The sequence below is a fragment of the Sceloporus occidentalis genome, unplaced genomic scaffold (genome assembly GCF_023333645.1).
Source record: "Sceloporus occidentalis isolate IW3139 unplaced genomic scaffold, rSceOcc1.0.p SCAF_1, whole genome shotgun sequence".
Lineage (NCBI taxonomy): Eukaryota > Metazoa > Chordata > Lepidosauria > Squamata > Phrynosomatidae > Sceloporus > Sceloporus occidentalis.
In genome coordinates this window covers 206,272,399-206,294,165 of record NW_028316981.1, presented here as the reverse complement: position 1 = coordinate 206,294,165, position 21,767 = coordinate 206,272,399, and the positions used below count along the sequence as shown (strand labels likewise).

Genomic DNA, 21,767 nt, shown 5'->3' with positions numbered 1-21,767 from the left:
CCACTTCAAGAAGAAATCCAGAAAAAGTTAGCTGTATTATAAAGACCTAGTGAAATTAATAGGAAGTTACTTGTTATGAAATTAAGTGCCATTAATATCCAATATTGGGATGATGGTGCTTTTCCTCGAGTGCTGATTTTTGGCAAGGACAGAGAGGAAAGGTTATTCTTGGGTGGAATGGAAACAATCCATGGATACTTACATTTACAAATTTTATAAGGCGATCCACAACACAATTTTTCTGATAGAGCAGTGGTTCCCATCCTTTGGTCTTCCAGATGTTTTCGACTTCAGCTCCCACAATTCCTGAGTGTTGGCAAAGTTGACTGGGGCTTCTGGAAAACTAGAGTTTTGGGAGCACTGAGATAGATCATTGCTAGTGGCTGGTTTGTACTTTTTGTCAAAAGTGTGCATTTTAACCAGGATGGCCAAGTCTGTCAAGCTCGATTTCACTTCTTATTTCTTATGTTCACACTAGTGTTTGCTTGTATTTTTAGTCAGCACAAAAATTTTGATGCACGCACTCTGAAGAGAAGGCATTTAAAAAAGCATGCTGTGTGCACTTTTGCAATTGTATACATTTGCTTTGTTTCTTAACTGAAAAAAAAATTCTATATTTTTCCATCAGCTATATGCATCACAAAGAAAATCTGTAGATTTCAGTGACAAACCGGATTCTGATTTGTCTTTAGGTATGAGACATGTAGAATTAGTAAATGAACTTGGAAATGCAAGCCCAATTTTTTTTTTCACCCATCCCTAGTTCTAACTGTAAGTTAAAATAGGCCAGGCAAGTGCAATGGCTAGTGTTGTAAAAATAGAGAATTCCTTATTTTTTTCTGACTTGAATATATAGGAGGAAAATCTCTCAGCAATACTAGATATGTGTAAATGTATCCCTTCAGTTGAATAGAACTGTTGTTTATACAGGTTGGTTACCTGACTTCAGTGGTCTATTGTAGTTTGCATTTGTCTGTATGACAGCTGGCTCAGTACTCTTGTAATTATTCAGAGTAAATTTACTTTGTGTATGTTAGCTTTTGGAGAACAAAATTTACTGAAACCCTAAAATATGATAACTTTACAATTTTGTAAATATTCTTTTCTGTCCATCAGGATTTTCCTTTCCTTCTTGTATTTGTCTCCCAGTTCACAACTTTGGTAAATGTCATCGTTTTGTCCCACTGAATAAGATCTTTAATGAATCAGATATAAATTAACACTCTTAACCTCCAAGCTATGTACCTCTACTGGGTCCCTCTGCTTCCACCAGAATTGGCAACCATCGTCACCCTGCAGCCTCTTTTGAACACTAAAAACAGACTCTGAAACATGGAGGATTTTTTTCATGACATGGAGACCAATGGGGTGGGGGGAAGTGATTCCCAGTTCCACTGGTGTTGATTACAGGCATACTAATTATTATTATTATTATTATTATTATTATTATTATTATTATTACAATGGCATCACTAACTATGGTGTCACCCGGGGCAGGAAGGTTGCACATTTGCCCCTCGGTTTCTCCTGCCCCGGCTTTCTCCCCTCGGTGGAAGCCCAGGGACAGAGCAGCTGGCAAAGGTGCATATGCACCCCTCCAGCCCTAAATGGCAGGGAGGATCCAAACAGGTGTCACCCTTCTTTTGAGTGTCACCCAGTGTGGTCCACATCCTCTGTACACTCTTTCCATGACACCACTACAGATATAGAATTTGGCCATAATTACAGTTGGATATTGGAAATTAAAATGAACAGTATATTTATGAGATCAAAACCACCAAGGCTGCAATTCTACGTTGAGGGACAAAGCTATAAGATGAACTACAATGCTTTCCCATCCAATCCTGCCCCAAACCCACCTTTTCTCAGCTGTTTCGCCTGAAGCCTGGCCATTTCCAGGACAGTGGGGGGAAAGGAGGGAGCAGCAGACAAACATCTGGGTATTTTCTACAGCTGAGAAAAGGTGGATGTAGTTCAGGGTGTGGTCTGTAGTGCATTCAGCTTCTGCAGCGACCAAACGTTTGAGTTGTGATGGCATAAATCTGATGTGTGTGTGTTTTCAAGTTGCCTGCCGATTTATGGCAACTCCATGAATTTCACAGGGTTTTCTTAGGCAAGAAATACTCAGAGGTAGATTTTCCACTTTCTTCCTCTGAAATGTAGCCTACAGCAGTATTCATAGGCTATCGTAATTGACCAACACAATATCATCTGAAGGTATTTTTCATGTTGCTAGCGCACTAAAAGTGTGATATTTCTGATTCTGTTATTTACTGTGTCCTATATGGGCCCTATGCTAGGGAAAAGGCAGGATAGAAAAACCAAATCAAAAAGAAGATTTAATTAGGTGAAGGAAAATCTTAAATCTTTTTACCCTTAGATCAAATGATATTAAAAAGAATAATTTACTTTGGATTAATATTTGCTGCATGCCATTGCCCATGTTTTGTCTGACTGTGAAGCTGGAATGGGAGCACCCAGCACATAAGGCCATGTCTTGTCCCTGTGTATTGCCACATGCTAAATTGGTGAGCAGATTGTATGTCCCACCTTTTTCCTTGCAAAGAGAACTGGCAGACAGGAATTGTAATGGATGCTCTGTTTCAGCCTGATTTTACATATTAAGAGTTTCAGCCAACATTTATCTCATGATGTTCTTCAGGTCCCCTCCCTAGTAGTGTTAACCTCTTTGTTAACACAGGTGATTTCTAAATATGAGATTGTGGCTTGAAGCTCAACTTGACTTGTAAGGTGGTACGGTCCCATACATTGATTTTCTAATATGGATCAACTTGAACCATGGTAGTCACTATGGCCTGATACAGACAGGCCAAAGTAAAGCTGCTTCAAGTCACTTTGGAGGTATGGTGTTTCAATGATACCTGCATCCTAAGAGTCCAGAAGCTGCACCAAAGCCATGCTCCAGTCCTAAGGACTTGAGTGCAGCTTTGGCGAAGCTTCCAGACTCTTAGGACGCAGGCATCATTGAAACACCATACATCCAAAGTGACCTGAAGCAGCTTTATTTTGGCAGTCTGTATGGGGTCTTTGTATCCAATTTTGATAAAGGCAAGATATAAATCCAGTGTGTGTGCGTATACACACACACACACACATACTGATATAAATAAATAGTCTATGGAAGCTTTTGCCATAATAAATGTCTTCATATTTCAGTTGACATGCTGGTGTATTGTGCTGCATCAGGGAAACAAAAGTGATTCTCGCAATACAGCAAATGTCAATTTGATCTAGATCTTGTAGAACCTATCTAGGCAGATCACTCGCTTGAATGCATCTAGAAGAGGCAGCCTTTGTTGGTATTGATGTGGCAGAAGCACAACATGGGCCACAGGACATTTTAACATTCTACTCAAATGTGATCTTTTAACTTCTTCTGCCTCTTCAAGGTGCAGTATGCCTATGCACACTGGAGTTTGATTCCAGGACCTGTTGTGGATACCAAAATCTGTGGATGCTCAAGTCCTGTTAAATACAGTGGCATAGTAAAATGGTGTTTCTTATATAAAATGACAAAATCAAGTTTTACTTTTGGAATTTTTAAATTTTAAGCCATGAATTGTTGAATCGATGGATAAAAAAATCTTTGAATATGAAGGCCCAACTCTATATCAGAGTTCTTTTGGAACATTAAAGCAGGTTTGCAGAAGTTTTACTTGTGGTAAGAATTCCCTCCCAGCAACCAGGCAAAAAGATTTAAATTGGATGGCCCATTATGCTACCTGGATTAGATGCAGTTATCTAGGCTATAAAATATTACATGACCTGATCATTTATGGGAATTTATTTGCAAAGTTGTTTTCAATTCTTAGTGCATTAATCTGCATTGCTTGAAACCTTTCCATAACCATCAGAAATCTACAGCTTATAAAATCTGATTGATAGCTAGATTTCATAGATTGTACAGATTTGCTAAACAGCATATAATGATTCTGAACAGGGTGTTGGTATTTGTTCTTTCTTTCTTTCTTTCTTTCTTTCTTTCTTTCTTTCTTTCTTTCTACAACAATGAATGCAACTTCACCTCCCTTGAATTTTAACCTGTTGTGATGTGGCTGTCTTCCCGGTCATACTGTTTATCAAACAAGGGCTGTCCAGTCCATGCCTTTTTTCTGAAGAAGTATAAGCTGTCATTGCAAAATTCCTGGGCACCCATCTAAGAAAGGAATTGCTAGCAAAGAAACTTAGGTCTGGGTGCAACCTTGCTGCCCTTCCTTTTTCCCCTCCAAAGTAATAAACGTCCTAATCTTTCCCAGGCAGCAAGGCACTGAGTCTTCATATCCATAATTTTTTAGAAAAAAGGTGTTGGGTGGGTTGTGAAGCTCCTATAGCACTTAAAATTTTAACTTTCATTGCTGCTGCTATTACTCTCCTAACACATTTTCCCCAACAACAGTATTAACATGCAAGCCTTGCAACATCTTCCGTTTGCTAAATTAGAAACATTTGAACTTAACATGTTTTATTAATGCACCTTTGTTTACTGTTACGATTTTAAAAGTGCACTAGAGGAGCCATGTTGTTCAATGCTGTATGTATGTATGTATGTATTCTTTTTCCCCCCTGCAAAGTCCAGAGACATTTTTCTTTTAGAGAAACAGATAGGGAGTGGTGCCTGACCCCTGCCGCTTTTTTTTAAAATTTAAAATGCCAAGCCTTGACACCTATGCAATATTTTATTTATTGATGTTGCATAATGTCTTAATGTGTATAAACTCCTTTTTGCGTTTTCCCCATCTCCTCTAACAAACTTGTGCATTGCCTTTAGCCGTTTCTTTTTCCACCTTTATATATGTATACAAGCAGCTCTTAAAAGATCATGAATGGAGATCACTAATACAAAAGGAGCGTTCTTTCTTGACTTCAGTGTTATACCTAGTATCTTTTTAGATTACTATTTGAGTTATTATCCATATTTATCTCAAATTTCATCTTACTCACCCCTATTAATTTCCTTTCAGATTGCACTAATGTGTCTTTCTTTACATTATGAAATATTGCTATTATTCATATACAATATGTTGACAGTATAACTTGGAATGCTTTGTACTGCCTTTTAAAAAATTTTAAAGCTGCTCTTTTTCCGTTATGCTCTTTATGTATCTGCTTGTGCTGGTGTAGGTTCAGTTTTGTGTTAAGGCAGATGTAGGAAATGTGGCACTATGATAGACAACTTGAAAGTATATTGTTTTGTGAACGTGTTTGTATCATTACTGTTATGTTTCCCTCCCCACAGTGTTAGGAAGGAGCATTTTAAAACCACTGGTCATCAATTAGTTGTGAGAGGACTGCACTGAGGAAGAGCTGGAAGGTAGCAAGCCAGCCCCGTAATCCTTCCAAAATGGCAGCCAATCCCATTGTCACAGCCAACACACACACACAACCCCTGTGTGCCCTTGCCTCTGTATTGGCAGCTGAAATAGCTCTGGAGGGGCAAGGGGGACAAGTTGGATTTTCCTTGGGAGCCCTGGCTTCTACTTTTAAGCCATAGGAATCATACTGAGGCTGGAGAAACTTTGGCCTAATAGTTGTTGAACTGTCCTGACAACTCCTGCAAGCCTTGTCAAGAGTGAGAAGAAACTGGAGCTGTATATTTCCAAGACCTAGAGGGCCACAGGTTCTCCACCCTTGGACCACATACTCAGATGAAGATGAAGGAACTGGAACCAAGCACTGTGGTTTGCTTAGCAGACCTTTTCTAGTGAAGCCCTACACCTTTGGTCATGCAGTCATAGCCTGTCTTGAACAGGTGGGGCAAGAGGGGAATATAGTTGGCAGGTTGAAGCTTTTTGCTCTTGTTGCGGGCAAACAGCAGGATGGATGACCTAGGCCATGGCTGAATGGGAGTTTCCTCCTTTTGAACACTAGCGAGTGTCTAACTCTAGACAGGTTTCTTGCAACCTAGATTTGAGATTTAAAAGACCCCTTTTCTCTTCATGGAATCAATTCTTAGCCCAGTGGCATCCCTGTCCCTGATGTAGATCTTTCAGACGTGATAGGCTCATTCTCCTCATGAGGAAAGCTTAGCGTATTTATGAGGACAGAGACATTGTGGGAGGACGACCAGGTGTCACCCCTCTTCTGGGATGTCACCCGGTGCTGTCTGTAACCCCCCGCACACATGCTGCATAGCACTGAATAGCTCTGAGCGAATCCCTCATTGCTGTGCAGATGGGACTATGGCAAAAATCTTTGCCCCGTCCCCCTACACGCCTTGCCTAGCTGCAGGGAAGTGGGAGGAAGAAGCAAAGCCAAGGCAGGGCTCAGGTTTGGTTCTGCTGCTAGCTCAGGTTGAAAGTAGAGTCAGGGATAATAGCCATTGCTGCCTCGACTGTAGGGATACCTCTTTGAGAAGGAGATGTTTACTTTTTGGAGAAAGTGGCTAGTGGCATAGCTGGGTAGTGGTTGGCTCATTTACATTCATGCATTGGGCAGCTGCACTTGGTTGGACCTGGCAACTGGAAAAGGTTAGTCTTGCGAGTTTGACATTCAGCATTGAAGTATCCAGCCCCTTTTTTGGTTTGTTTGGCTGTGTCATGTTAAGTCCCAGACTCTGACAATGGGGTGGAGGCGGGGAGATGTCTGGTGCCTTCATTATTCAGGCTACCTCCAGTTGCAAAATAACAAAAACTTTGGCCTCCCCGGCCACACTTTGGACTCCCCTGCCTAAATATTTGTGTTAGTTGTTGGCAAGGCATTGCGTTGTAGCTGTCCTGTGTGGCTGTGCTGGATGTTTTTGGTATGTGCCTGCCTGAGTGGAGCACATGCAGCCTGATGTTTAGAGTTGCCTGAGGTTGAGGGCTTTTTAGGTCCGCCTGCCCAAACATTGTAGACCGCTAGGTGGAGTAGAAGAATGTGAGATTGTTGCTTACAATGTCCAGTAGGTGTTGCTGGCCGTCTTCAAGGGTTTAGGTTTTGTTTTTAGCATCACTGTCATGTGGTGCAACTTTCTGAGATGCTAGGCATGTTTTCAACATATCAATTACTGTCTGTAGTATTCAGTTCCCTCCCCGCTTCATTTTGCAATAGCAACTTGTTTCACTGCCCTCAACTAGGTGTTGATTGGTTACCAAAATTACTGTTTGTGAAATTGCCAGTGATATATATATATATATATTTTCCTGTAAGAGCATAAAGTCCTAAGAATACCAAATATTATCTCCCCTACTTCTTGCAAATAATTTCTTACCATATCACCATGTTAGTGATTTTAATACTTATTTGTATATACACAAAAGAAGGTAATAATGGTTTCAAGTTTAGACATTTTGGTCCCCCCCCCCCAGGTTAAAAGACAATAATGCTTCTGAGGCGACAAAACTAGTGTACAGTTGTTAAACAAGTTGTAAATAAAGGCTTATATAAAATCGGTGGTTGCTTTTTATTACACAGTTTGCACTCATGCTGCCTATCGTTCTTCTCATGTATACAGAAGGATCTCTCATTTTTCCTCACGACAGCCTTGCGAAGAAGCCTGCAAAGCAGTCAGGCTTCCAGGGCCACTGGAAAGGTTTCAGGGACAAGGAACTTGAATCTTGGTCTCCATATACAAGTGTCACCCTTTCTGCTATGCTTCAATACATCTTTCAAAGCTGTACTTGCTCCTGTGCTCACTGCCTGTTAGAGCATCAGCAATCAATGAAAAAAGATGCATCTCTGGAAATGTATTTTACATGGGAAGTTGGTGGGAAGTGCAGCGTTTCTAATTTTGCCTTGGTTAATGCAACCTTTAGTCCACAGGCATCAAATTGTGGATGCCTCAATATGTTAGCACCCCTAATTTGAGCATTCATTCATTGACAAAATGTTAATTCACTTTTTAAAAAGTAAAATAGCAGGCATTTGTAAACTAGAAGCTGCAAATGGCCATCTCTTTATCTTTCTGCACATGTGGATGCCCACCTCTCAAGAAACTGAAAATAGGTTTGGTTGTCCTAATATGTGAAACTTGTTCATTTAGGTTTACTCCAGAGGAAAGAACCTAATGTAACCTGTTTTATCCTATGATCAAACAAGACCCCTTCATTATAAAACCTTTCATTGGAGGTGGGGAGTCTGCTTAATAGGGGAAAAAAATGCAATATTGCAAGCTTCCTAATTCCGTCTTGCATTCACCTTCCTCACTGAATTAGTTCCTTTTAATTGGAAAACACCTCTGTGGTAAATTTACTTGAATGGGATGTAAACCTAATCTGATTACTATTTTACAACAAATTTGCACAATCCACCCTGTTCCTCTTTTGTACCAGGGTTGGATGACAAGTTACTTTTGGCTCATTCCATTATGCTAAAGCACAAGATTGCTCTTTGCTATCTCATTCTTCAGATCCCTTCTAATAAGCGGGCATTAATTTTGTGGGATTCTCCTTTCCAAGCACTTGGAATGTATTTCGACACATCATAACTAAATATTGAAGGGTTTAACGGCATGGAGATTGTTGAAATATAAATAGTAAAGGCAATAAAACAATGCAATCCATTTGAATGCTAACCTTTGTTTTTTTTTAAAAAAAATGCATGATGGCCAAGCTTCCAAAATGGGTTCTCTCTTAAATGCCCAAGACCTGAATGTTGTATTAATAGTTCAACAGTGTTAACTGAAGCTATCTGAATTATATGAATTTTTCATTGTTAACTGCTCAAATTTAAATAAGAGCAACAGGCTGAGACAGAGATGGGCTGTCAATGTAAAACCTGGCAGTAGTAGGTGTGACAGTTTTATCATTTCTCAAAGATTAGAGCAGTGAAAAGGTTAGCTAGTTATATATCTTCAAGTTGCCTTGTGGAAATCCCATAAACTCAAAACTCTTGTTGGGTAAGGAAGACTCAAGAGGTGGCTTTGCTAGTTGCTTCCTCTGAAATGTAGTCTAAAGTGCTGGGTATTACTGTCTCCCATTTCAAGTACTAACCAGGGCTGACCATTCTTAGCTTCCAAGATCAGATGGGATCTGGTGCCTTTCGGGCAGGGGTTCCCAACTTTTTGACTTGCAGAGCCCTTTTTAGAATCAATTTCTATGGCAGAGCTCCTAAGAAGACTACCCTATGTCTTACAAGTTAATGGTGTTAAGGGGTGTTACTGGGCTGGGGGGGGGGGGGAGGCAGGGTGAGAAAGATGGCATAGGTGGTAACTTTCCTGGAGCAACCGCAAAGCACCTGGGAAGCGTATGAGGAACCCTAAGGGCTCCTTGGAGCACAGGTTGAGAACCGCTGCTTTAGGGTCTTTAGACTATGCCTTGTCATTCTGAATTTCCCCAGTCCTAGTTCCACCTAAAATGTTCAATGAGAGAAATTTAAATTTTAGTGTATGGTGTAATGGTTAATATGTTGGACTGGGACACCAGGGTTGGCATCCCCATTCAGCCATGGAAACCCACTGAGTGATTTTGGGCAAGTCACACTCTCTCGGCCTCAGAGGGAGGCAAAAGCAAGGGGGAAAAAATGAACAAATTTTGCCTGGAAAACCCCGATAGGTTAGCCTTTGGGTTGCCCTTGAAGGCACACACCATGTAAATTATAATGGAGTCTAATAACTTTTGTTACAAGCATTATACAAATAGAAATTGTCCAGATTTATTTAAACTGTCTGGACCTAAATCTTCAAAATTTGTATGTAACATTTCCTTTTTTGTTTTCCAACACATTAGTGATTTTTCTATTACACCGGCCAGGCATTTGCTAATAATGACAGATCTGCTCTAGATATTATTTAACAATAAAATTTAGGTAATCATGTTAGCAAGAAGCAATCTAAACCCTTACAAAACTTGGAGGCAGCATCCAGAGGATTTCTAAATCCATACCTTTCTGTAAATTTGTGCTCTCCAAATGCACTGAAACGCTTTCCATCACCTCAGAGTGACCACAGCCATTGTAGCCCAGGTTCAACAGCTGGACCAGTTGGAAACCCAAAAATATCTGTGCATTTCCCTATCCTTTCTATACAACACTCCAGCCTTCCAATTGCTGCGTAAAAAATACTGGTGTTAAATTGCTCAAGATCAGGACTGAGAAAGTTGAGAACTATTGTGGCTTACAGCATTCCTGGCATACAGTTCCAAGTTACGCTCATCTTGTATCCATGTATCTTGCCAAAAGTAGCAGACACATTCATGTGCCCAGGTGAACATGGCATATGGATCATTTGAAAAGAGATGTACTGTGGATGTAGATGTTTTGGAAAACTTACTCCCCCTCCCCGAATCAATTTAAATAGGCCTGAACAGCACCTGAGATTAGCCTTGCAATATAGTGCATTCTTCAGCACAAATGTTGGTTTAGGCCCACTCCAATGAACCATCTGTTTATTGTCCCTTTCTGAGATTAGGGGGGTGGTGACTATAGGGAGCTTTAGGACTATTAGGATTACGACTACTTGAAACTCTCTCCCTTGGGGAGGCTTACCCATTGCCTGTGTTTCTGGCTTTTTTAACACATGAATCCAGTTGTAGACTGCTACTGTGAAGGGCCATCTGCTTTTATTCTTAATCACAGTGTTCCATGTCGTTTCATCATTTGGGGGGTTTTGTGTGCTGATTATTAACCTTAAACCTTAAGGAGGAAGGAAGGAGGGGGGAGAGAAATGTGGCAGCACCTTTTAAGACTGACTGGTTTTCATTTTAGCATAGGCTTTTGTGGACATAAACCAACTTCTTCCAATGCCTTTATAATCATGTTTAAGTCTAGGAATAATGGTTAACAAATTGACCCCCCAGTTATGCTTCCTGAAATTCTGTAAGTTCTTGGGCACTGTTTTCATTTGCTTTGTCCTTTAGATCCTTTGTTATATGCCTCTAAATTTTACCCTTGACTTATTCACAGATCAAATCCATAATTTTGGCTCCAAAACCTGCCCTCAACTTATACATGAGGTCGACTTATAGCTGAGTATATACAATTAAATCTTAATGGTGCTGCCAGTTCTTTATCCTGAGAGACTAACATGGCTCCTTCTTTATAAACTGCTGTAAACCTTATAAACCACAGCTGCTAATGAATACTTCCTACTATCAATTCCGATGTCTCATTTTTTCTGGCTAGGACTGCAGCTAGGTTTTCCTCCCCCTTCTTTTCCACAGTGTAGAAATAAACTTTTAAAATTAAAAAGGAACGTGGAATGGGCCCCGAATGTCTCCAGTTTAAATGCCATAAAGCCACTGAAGTGAATACCTGGAAATCAATTGGTCCGGATAACACACCAACAAGAAAGAAGAATCAAGTGAACAACAGTCTTGAAAATGCTTTATTGAACTGTGTGTCTTATTGTAATGTGCAGGTGTGTTTGAAAAGACTACAGTTTGAAAACTGGTTTTGTAAATCCTCAACAATTAAAAAAAAAATCCCTACCAGGGTTTAACTCCCCAAATAACCAGAGGGCTGGCAAAGAATCCCCCCCCCTTCAAACATTCTGTTGCAGAGACTAAAAAGAAAAAGTAATAATAATAATAATCTAGTCCTGTATTTTATATAGAAATTAATGGAGTCAAAAGTTGCGGGTGGGTTTTTAAACCATTTCAGATTATCATCCATGTCAAAGTTCTGTTAAAACCCCACCCTGCAGTTCAAAGTATGAAAGTTTATTCTAAGATGCTTGCAATGTGGCAGAAGTGGAAGGGTACAGAGGGAAAAGGAGTGAAGAGCGTGAGAACCAGAGAGAAACATGATTATGGTCTAAAACCTAGTTTAGATTGAATCAGAAGCTGTGTGCAATTTTGTCTTTATAGTCTAACTTTACATTCCCTCCCCTGCCCCAGCCCCCCAAAAAACAAAACCCCTCCTGTCCCTGCCTTGGGGCTATTATGAAAGTCTATGCACAAAAACACTGTACATTTTTATACATACAGGATTAATAGTATAGGCATGTAGGTGGCATGATTCAATTAAAAGGCTTTTTTTAAAACTTTTTTATGCCAGAAAAAAAAAAAATCAAGAAGAAATAATAAATAAAAAGGTGCTAGAGTTATCATTAAGAATGCAGTTGTAATATACTGACAAGTCGGGAAGTCACCTCCTCAAGCTCTCCTGATACTGACAAGTCTCTGCAAACTAGGAAGCAAATACATAAATAACTCAAAACATATGATTGAGGCTGTGAAGGTTTTAAAACTAAGACAACATAATCCAGATTAATTTTTGTTTTCTTTTAAGACAATGAATAAATGAATCATCTACACCCGAATAAAAACATGTTTTAACAGTTTGATTTTTTTTTTTTAAACAACCACAAAAAAGAAAAAAAAATCTTTAAACAAAGTCGAACAAGTATTTTGATTATAGGGCACACAAAAGCCCCTTTGCCAGAAGGTTTTGGCAGTGGCCTTACTTTTGTGTCTCCTAGAGATGCATAAAAAGCAGGCTGAAACTCTACATGAATGTGCGATGATGGTTAAAGAGAGCAACATAAGGGCCACACCGAGCAAAACACCACACCCTGGAAACGACAAACTGTCCCACTGCAGAGCTTGTTGCATGATGTGCTCACGGCACATACAAAAAGGTGGTTCAGACAGGCATTATTCAAAAGCTACTTGATGGCCACACGCTGCTAAGTAAAGACTAACTTCTTTTGTCTTGTAACCTTTGAATAATTGGAAAGCTTTTTTCGGGGGAGGAAGAGGGAATTGTTTATAGTTTTATCCTTGTATTTAATTTGTTTTAAATGACAAGGTCACTAAAACTCATGCACGCTGCAAAAAACCTCATGCAGTAAAGGTAAACCATCCAAGCAGTTTTTATTCATTAATATTCATAAATACACACAGCAGCTTCATTAGAGATTTCATTTTTTTTCCTCTTCAGTTTGAATGTGGAGTATTAGGAGAGCCTTTTTGCATGTCAAAAGTACAGGGCACAGAGGAGTCCCCTCTGCACTGAAACCTACATTTACCTGCTAGAAGTAAAAATTATTTTTAAGTGGAAATGATTATCATATATATCTTTTTTTTTTCTCTCTTCCTTTGAATGTACACAATGTAACAAGAGTGACAGACCTGAAATTACAATCACCAAAACAAACCCAAGATAGTTGTTGTCCACTTTCATTGGCAAATACAGCACAGAGGACATTGTCTGCGAAGTGGGATGTCATCAAAGAGGAGGTGGAGGAGGCTCATTTCCTTTATTACTCTCTTTTAAATTTAGATTTTCTAAAGCAACATCTAAAGGCATAATATCTACACAGCCCATAGCACCAAAATCAGCAACCTCCCCACGCTCATCCTCATCAGAGGAGGAGCTTTCTTCCCGCATCAAAGTGGACAGCAGAAGCTCTTGGACAAACAGGCTGCGGTCGGCCCGTTCGCTCTCCATTGACTGACGCTCTACTTCAGACATCTTGGGATCATTCAACCTACACAGGAAGGAGAGATGGAAGAGAATGTAGCTAAAATATATCAAGGAAAAGGACAATGTCCACACAATTTTTCCAGCACTCATCATTCCATAAGAACTGGGGGATGCCAGATCACACTACTAAATTTTTGCATTCGTTCCATACACTTGTTACTAGTGACAACATGAACAAAGTTACCAGACGTCAACATCCTATTCCCATGACTGATAATCATATGATTTTTAAGGGGGAAGGCCATAACCACAGACTATTGTTTGTTTGTATACCATACGCAGAGCCACTGTTGCTGGTCTCTACTGCACCAATGCTACATCCCTGTCAATATCCTTCTAAAACAAATGCTATAAAATTTGCAGTTTGCAGACAGAAATATGACTTTGGCAAATGTGTGTATAAATGGGAGGGATCACAGGTTAACGTCTAAGCACATCCTATGTAAACACAACATCTCAGTTAAAAGGGCTTCAGTAGATAACATTAAGGCTGATGGCTCTGTCATACATGAGACAGCCACCACTGAGCTAAATTAATAGTATTGTTTTGACTCAGAGTAAGACTGCTACCTGTCCAAAAGGTAAAAGTAAAGATAGTCGCTTGACACGAATGTCTAGTCATAACCAACCGTAGGAGGCAGTGTTCATTCTGTTACTAAGTCAAAGAGCCAGCGCTCTTTTCAAAAATGGCCAGCATGACTGCACCAAACGCTGTTACCTACCAACCAAAGTGGTACATATTTATCTACTTGCTTTTGCATGCTTTCAAACTGCTAGGTTGGCAGAAGCTGGGACAGGGGCATACCCCATAATGTAGCATTTGGGCCTCAAACTGCCGATCTTCCAGTCATCATCATTGGTGTCTTAATCACTAAGCCACTGCATCCCTACCGGTCCTAGATTTGTCCAAAATATTCTAGTGAAAGAATTTTGACATTTTGACCTTGAAAGCTGTTTTTGTTGGCAGCATACACAGAAAAGTGCTGAAAATGATACAGTGGGCCCTTGGTATCCGCTGGGGTTTGGCTGCAGGACCACCCGTGGATATCAAAATCCATAGACGCTCAAGCTCCATTAAATACAATGGCATAGTAAAATGGGTGTCCCTTACATAAAATGGCAAAATCGAGGTTTGCTTTTTGGAATTTATATTTTTTAAAAATGCTTTCAAGCCTTGGATAGTTGAACCCGTGGATACAGAGGGTTGACTGTACATCTGTGGCACCTTACAGACTGATTACGGCACAATTTTTCACATTTAAAATCCATTTCAACATAAATGTGCGCAAGCTTAAAAACTTCTGGCAGCCAGTTCATGGGGCAATGAAGTGCAAAATGTAGTGTTTGTGTTCATTAAAGCTGGCCTGGCAGGTGCTGTTCCTCAAGAAATGAGTGCTAAAGGAGATTCCCCTATAAACCTCTGCACTCAAAACACAAGTCTCAGTTGGCAAGCACCATCCCATCCCCATCAAACATTCCTAGGTTTGCTAAGTTCATTTATTCCTGTATTGGGACAGGAAAATACTTGTCTCAGTTCAAAACCAGAATAAAAATATTAAAACTCCTCAATAAGCTCTACTTCAGCAGTATTCACTAGTCACAGTGTTCTGGAACACCACAACTGAGCTCTCTGCCATAGACAGAATCCAGAAGGGCACTAGCAAGAACAAGGAGGGAACAAGTAATGTATTAGTTCCTACCTGCCCTCAACAGGCCTTTTCCTTTCTTTCCTCCATCCACCTCCCACCTTAAGTAGATCTTGAAGGAATGCAAGGGTTGCATGTGGAGCAGGAACTGCCCCATATGGTTCTGCTGATAGAGCTGCTTCCATCAGCAGATGTACAGATGGATCCTGCTGAAAATATGCTATCTAACACACATGTAAGCTACTGAGAGAGATCATGCATGTAATATTCTATGTGACCTATACCATATATTCTATATTCATATATGACTAGAATATGTAGTTGCTTTGCTTTGCTATACTGATTATAGAAAAAAGTCAATGTAAAATTACTCAGTGAGTGTTGGGACTAGGACTATGGGAGACCAAGGTTCTAATCCTGCTGGGCCAAGAAAAATGCACTGGCCGATCTTGTCTCAGCATAAATCTTGCCAAAAAAAACCCTGGATACATTCACCTAAGGGTTGCCATGAATCACAAATGACTAGAAGGCCCACATTTCGTTACTTTCAACTCCACATATTACATTGGTCTTTCTTTTAGGCCCTCTGGGCTATTTAAGGCAATGAACAAATAATCTACAGTTTTTTGTGGGTTTTTCGGGCTAAGTGGCCATGTTCTAGCAGAGTTTTTTCTTGACATTTCGCCAGCATCTGTGGTTGGCATCTCTGAAGATGCCAGCCACAGAAGCTGGCGAAACGTCAGGAAGAAACTCTGCTAGAACATGACCACTTAGCCCGAAAAACCCACAAAAAACTATGGATGCTGGCCATGAAAGCCTTCGACTTTACAAATAATCTACAGTTGGTCATGTTTAAAGTCCACCACTGACATTATTCACACAAATTAGTCACAGCTAACTTTTCAGCAAGTCTATAAGCATGGCTATTTTGCTCAAACCTAATAGAAAACTTTCTCATGACTTGACATGGTCAAAGGTTCATTGACCTTTTCAGTAAATGAATGAAAGCCTTGAGAAGGTGTCAGAAAAGGTGTGGGGCAATCCATATACATGAAAACCCTTTATTAGTTTACCTGGTCAACTCATTGAAATTCTGCTACACATATTCCCTCTTTAGTCCCTTATTACACACCTAACATTTCTACTTTTTTGAAAGCCATTCAAAAATATAATCAAAAGTTATCAAACCCCAGAACTAATTTCAGTTACACACCACTGGCAGGCCTGTTAATGTTTCTGAAAACAGCATTAAATTAAATGACTTCACATTGCTCAGTTAATTTGCAGATTTAGCCATATGAAAGAAATAGTGACTGTTCCACCTCTCTTTGGAACATAAATCAGCGGTTTCTACATAGCAGGTGGAAATAGTAAAAGAAAATGCATACCGACTACACATCTGAGCAACATCACCTCCACTGAAGGAGGTGAATGAAATGTTGCTTGTAAGAAGCAGCAGCATGATATCAGAATATGCAGACTGTAAATGCCTGAATTAAACAAGCAAACAAAAACAAACCAAGAGTACCAAGCGAGACCAACCCTTTAGACTGAGTTACCTTGTAAGGAGGAACTGAGAGTTTTGGATAGCCTGCTGACTGTTTTCTGCATTAGATGTGTTGGTTGTTGCTGTGGATTGTGTAATAGTGGTGGTGACGCTGCTAGTGTTGGTGCGCCTTGTCGCGTTCCGCGCAGTCTCCAGTTGTTGTCGTGCTGCCTGTGCATGCTGTCGCTCTAACTGCAATTGCATCTGCAGCTGCTGTAACTGAGACGCAGAAGGGCCAGAGGAATTGAGCTGTCCCCCTGCAGAACGCCTCACGCCAGACAACTGAGATAAAAGCTCTGTCAATATTAAAAAAAGAACCAGGCATTATGGAGAAATCCAGTATCACAAACTCAGCACTCTGTAAAGTTATGTCTCATTACTACAATAAATTCTTCCTAGAATTCTCTTCTGTTAGCTTCTAACTTTACTGTTCTTGTTTGCCTAAAAGTCATTTCTGACTTATGTCAACCCCAAGGCAAACCTATCACAGGGTTTTCTTGGCAGAATTTGTTCATATAGGTCTTGCCCTTGCCCTCCTCTGAGGCTGAGAGTGTGTGACTTGCCCAAGGTCACCCAGTGGCCAAGTGAGAATTCAAACTCTCATCTCCCAGTGTCCTAGTCCAGTACTCAAACCATTATACTATATGGGTCTCTCTAATTTTACTAGTATTTCAGAAAACAGGCACAAGTCTCAACACTGCTTTAGGGCCCTAGGGTAATTTAGCGTAACATGTTGTGAGAATACAATACTGAATTATGCAGGAAAAAAATACCGTATTTTCCGGCGTATAAGACGATTTTTTAGCCCATGAAAATCTTCCCCAAAGTGGGGGGTTGTTTTATACGCCCGAAAATACGGTAATCAGACTTTTTGTATGATATAAAGTCTTAGGGAATTGCCAATTTGAATGGGAATCTGATAGTTGGCTGAAAAAGTCCCATTTTTTTAGGGACAATCAACCCAAATAGATCTTTATTGTCACAGCTAATTATCAGTGATAAAAATATGAATAACCATGAAGGTTATACTTTCTGCAGAGTACAGTTGGCTCTCCACATTTGTGGCTTTGACTTTTACAGATTTGATTATTTGTGGTTTTGATTATGTTCTCTCTAGGAATCTCTAAGTCCTCCAGTGCAACTCTGCCAGAAGTTAACCATAGAGTAGATGCCCTAGAGCAAACACTTCTCTAGGCATTCCTAGGTGCACCAGCATGATTCTATGATCAACGTCTGGCAGATGTTGACCATAAGAGTTGCACTGGAGTTGTAGTGGATTCCTAGAGGGGTGTTCCCTCTGGTACAAAGATAAGTATGTTTTTATTTGTAGTTTTTCCACATTCACAGTGGTCCTTCAACCCTAACACCAGCAAATCTGGAGGGACCACTGTATTCTAAAAGTAGGGATGGGGAATATGGAGCCCTCCAGATGTCCCTGGACAGCAACTCCCATGATCCCTAGGCAGCACAGCCAATGATAGAGGTGAAGGGAGATGCAGTTCCACACAATCTGGAGGGACGTATGTTTCCTATTCCTGTTCGAGAAGAAACATGTGAAATTAAAGGACAAACATTCCTAGTTTTACCAAAGTAGAATGCACTATGCTTGAATCAGAGAAACAAAGGAATACATCAATACTTATAAATCTTACCAGCTATAGGATCCATGGCTTCCCTATTGCTTGGAGAATACGAACTCTGCGAAGATGAAAACCCACCAGTGGAACTGCTAGTAAAGTGCATGTTTGATCTACGTGCGCGAGGGCCACCCAGGCCTCGGCCTGGGTGAAACATTCTACGTACATGCCGAACACCGCTGGATTCATCCTAACCAATAAGTTAAGGAGAAGTCTCAACGTGAAAGGTGAAACTGTTGCACACATAGGGAAATCATAAAGACTTGTAAAAAACAGGACACATTTGGGTCAGTAGCAAATGTTACACAATATATACAATTTCTTGAGTTCATTTTTAGCTTCAAAGTTAGAATTACAAGGTTCATGCAGAGCTACAAATTGCAGAACTAGTATGAAAAACCTAGTCCATGAAGCCCATTTCTTAGAGTCAGAAGAGGCAGCCTTGTGGACATTCAGACTCTGCTTCCCGTATAAGGTGGTATCAAATACAAATTGAAGTCTGAATTCACTGTTTTGTGACACTTGAGTTTTCCTTGTAAATATCCTTAAGTGGGGTTCAAACAGAACCCCATTACAAGTAAGGGTCATCAAATTACTGAAGTCATTGTTAAAACTGACTTTTTTGTTCAACAGCCTTTCAGTGTCAACTCTTTAATAAAATTACCCCACATCATCCAGAGGGTTGAATGCTAGGCATAATGAACATAGCAATATACATTGTTCAATGGAATATATTATCAAACAGATCCACAATCTACTGGAATTTATTCCCTTATTTCCCTAGCATGGGTACCCCACTAAGTGTAGTGAGGTTTATCATTAAGAGAAGCAACCATTTTCCAAGATTTTCTTTAAACCAAAATAAAATAAGCTCTACTGGAAGGTTGAGTCTCCCTTATCTGGAATTCCAAAGTCTGAAATATTCAAAATCCAATACTTTTTTTCATGGGTGGCTCAGATAGTGACATCTTTGCTTTCAATGTACATAAACTTTGTTTCATGCAAAGATATTTTAAAATACAGCTGCTGCTATTATTATTATTATCATTATCATTATCATTAGTAGTAGTAGTAGTAGTAGTTGTAGTAGTATCCCACTCTTTCCCCAGAACTGGGACTCAGAGCAACTTCACAATAGTAAAAGAACAATACCATTAAAAATATAGAAAAGAGATGCATGAAAATGGAATTAAATTGTTACAATTAGCTATTAAAAGAATAAAATAAATTTTAAAAAGATAAAACGGTATAAAACACTTTAAAATGAAACAACATCCCAAGCTGGTCCTTTACAAACATTCCGCTTTAAAAGCCTGTCTGAACAGGTAGGTCTTGAACAGGTACCTGAACAGCTAGCGGAAGGCCAACAAGGAGGGAGCCATTCTGATCTCCCTGGAAAGGGAGTTCCAGAGTCTAGGGCCTTCACTTGCGTCCCCACCAACCATGCTTGTGATAGTTTGTTGTAGAGAAGGGCCTTTCCAAAGGATCTCAGAGCCCAGGCCGGTTCATACAGGTGGATATGGTCTGCCAAATAGCGTGGACCTGAGCCATGCAGGGCTTTATAGGTAATAACCAGCACTTTGAATTTGCACAGAAACAAACTGGCAGCCAATGGAGCTGTTGGTCTCTGTAACCTGCCCCCGTTAACAGCCTGGCTGCAGCCCTTTGGACCAGCTGAAGTTTCCAAACATTCTTCAAGGCATATACAACTAGTCAAACAAAAGCACATATTTCAGAATTAACACATGTAATATTAAATACACAGAGCAAAAATTATGCTTAGGAAAGGATATTAAATCTCTAGGAGCTCTATGTTCCAGTGTGAGATGAGCTGCAAAGTCATCTGTAACATGATTGGGATCTCCACCAGGTAATGCTGCACATATTGGACAAATCTGAAAAAATAAAAGGTAGAAAATCAATTTGAGCAAAAGTCTTCGACAGCAACAGGTAACTAATGGGAATAAATACATCTGAGAACATAATTTGTCTCTGCAGCCATAGTGAGAAATCAGTAGACTTCCTTCAGTTTCATCCTCCAGTTCATGATGGTGATCAGGACCAGCCTTACAATAAATCAGGGTCAGTCAATCCCCAACCACTCAACCATTCACCAGAACTTTCTTCTTGCTGCAATACCTTATTCTTCCCTACTATCCAGACACAAAGAGGAAGCCACTATGGCATGTGCACACACATCAGTGCCTTTTATATAGTGGACTATATCTGGATAATCTGTTTTATAATTGTATAGTTGTTTTTTTAAAAAAAATCTGCATTACTCCATCCTCCTCCTGTGTCTATTTTTCAACTGTATACCTTTGGTAGAGCTGGCTGGTTTTTGTTGTTTTACTTATAAAACATTATGTACATCTATGATGCTATACAAATAAACAAGCAACAACAGTACAGTAATTCTAAAGAGGGAAGACAAGGCGTCAATGATGAGTATTTCATTATTTCTTCATAACACAGGCCTAATTTCAGGGGTATTTTTTCCAACTCCAGCACAGCACAATAAAGTCATTCCACCCCTTATTAATAGAGCTGCTTTCTCATTTTCTATGTTTACCAGAATCTGATGAGAAGGAATGAAATAGGAGAGTGTCCATCCAGTAGCAGAATAGACAATATGGAAAAGTTGATATGAAAATATGAAAAGTGGGAAAGTTTCCCCTTCTCCTCTGCCCATCCCAGATCTGTTCTTGAAGATGGGGGAACCTCTGGGGACTACCTGGAGCAGAAAGGAAAGAAGAATCCCTGCTGCACAAGTGCAATACAGCAGATGGAACCCAGACAGAAGATCAATCCAGGCAACTGGGGCACATCCTTCTAAATATAGCCTCTGATGTCAGAGGCAGCACATGGAATAACTTTCCCCACCCTACTCCAGGTAAGCAAAGAGACATGCAGCCTTCAGATGGGAAGGTCTTCATTCTGGAGACAACACACTTAAGTTGCTTCTCCTTTCCAGGAGCAGATGAAAACAGAAACAAACTCTTTGTCCTTCTAATATTACTGGGCTACTTAAGCATGGAAGGCTTTCAGCCAGCCACAATTCTAGAACTATAGCAGTTTGAACCTTTTGTCTGGGTTCTGTGGAAGTGTGGGGGTAAACTTGCTAAACACATCTCAAGTTTTAAAAAGTCCCTCTTTGGGGCTAACATTTATTTTAGTTTCTAAGGCAGTCTGAGAACACTGGTGTTAACATATGTGTTAAGTTGTATTACAACGTATCTGGGGATTAATAGTTTTGAGGAGGCTGTCTGAGGTCCAAAACACACTGCAGAAATAACCCAGTTTGAGTCCGCTTTAACTGCTCTGGCTCAATGCTAGGGAGTCCTGGGAATTGTAGTTTATCATAGCACCAGAGCTCTCTAACAGAGAAGGATAAGTGTCTCACAAAACTGCAGTTCCCAGAATTCCCTAGCATTGAGCCAGGTCAGTTAAAGTGGTCTCAAACTGGATTATTTCTGCAGTCTGTTTTGGATTTTAAAATATAATCCACAGCTTGGCTTCAATCTTTGCTGAAATTAACAACTGCAGAAGAAGCTCATAACAAAAGAATAATCTTTC

General features: G+C 40.0%; 1 protein-coding gene across 1 annotated transcript in view; it reads right to left on the bottom strand.

Annotated features, from left to right (window-relative positions):
* Positions 1 to 12,732: 12,732 nt before the first annotated feature.
* The window catches only part of KCMF1 (potassium channel modulatory factor 1), a 58,996-nt gene continuing 49,961 nt past the window's right edge, over positions 12,733 to 21,767 (bottom strand). Inside the window, exons 4-7 of the mRNA XM_089488660.1 lie at positions 19,985 to 20,086; positions 18,207 to 18,381; positions 16,568 to 16,850; positions 12,733 to 13,366 (exon numbers count right to left, since the gene is read on the bottom strand). Coding sequence (XP_089344786.1) covers positions 13,105 to 13,366; positions 16,568 to 16,850; positions 18,207 to 18,381; positions 19,985 to 20,086 — 822 coding nt within the window. The 3' untranslated portion in view covers positions 12,733 to 13,104. The remainder of the gene's footprint in view (positions 13,367 to 16,567; positions 16,851 to 18,206; positions 18,382 to 19,984; positions 20,087 to 21,767) is intronic.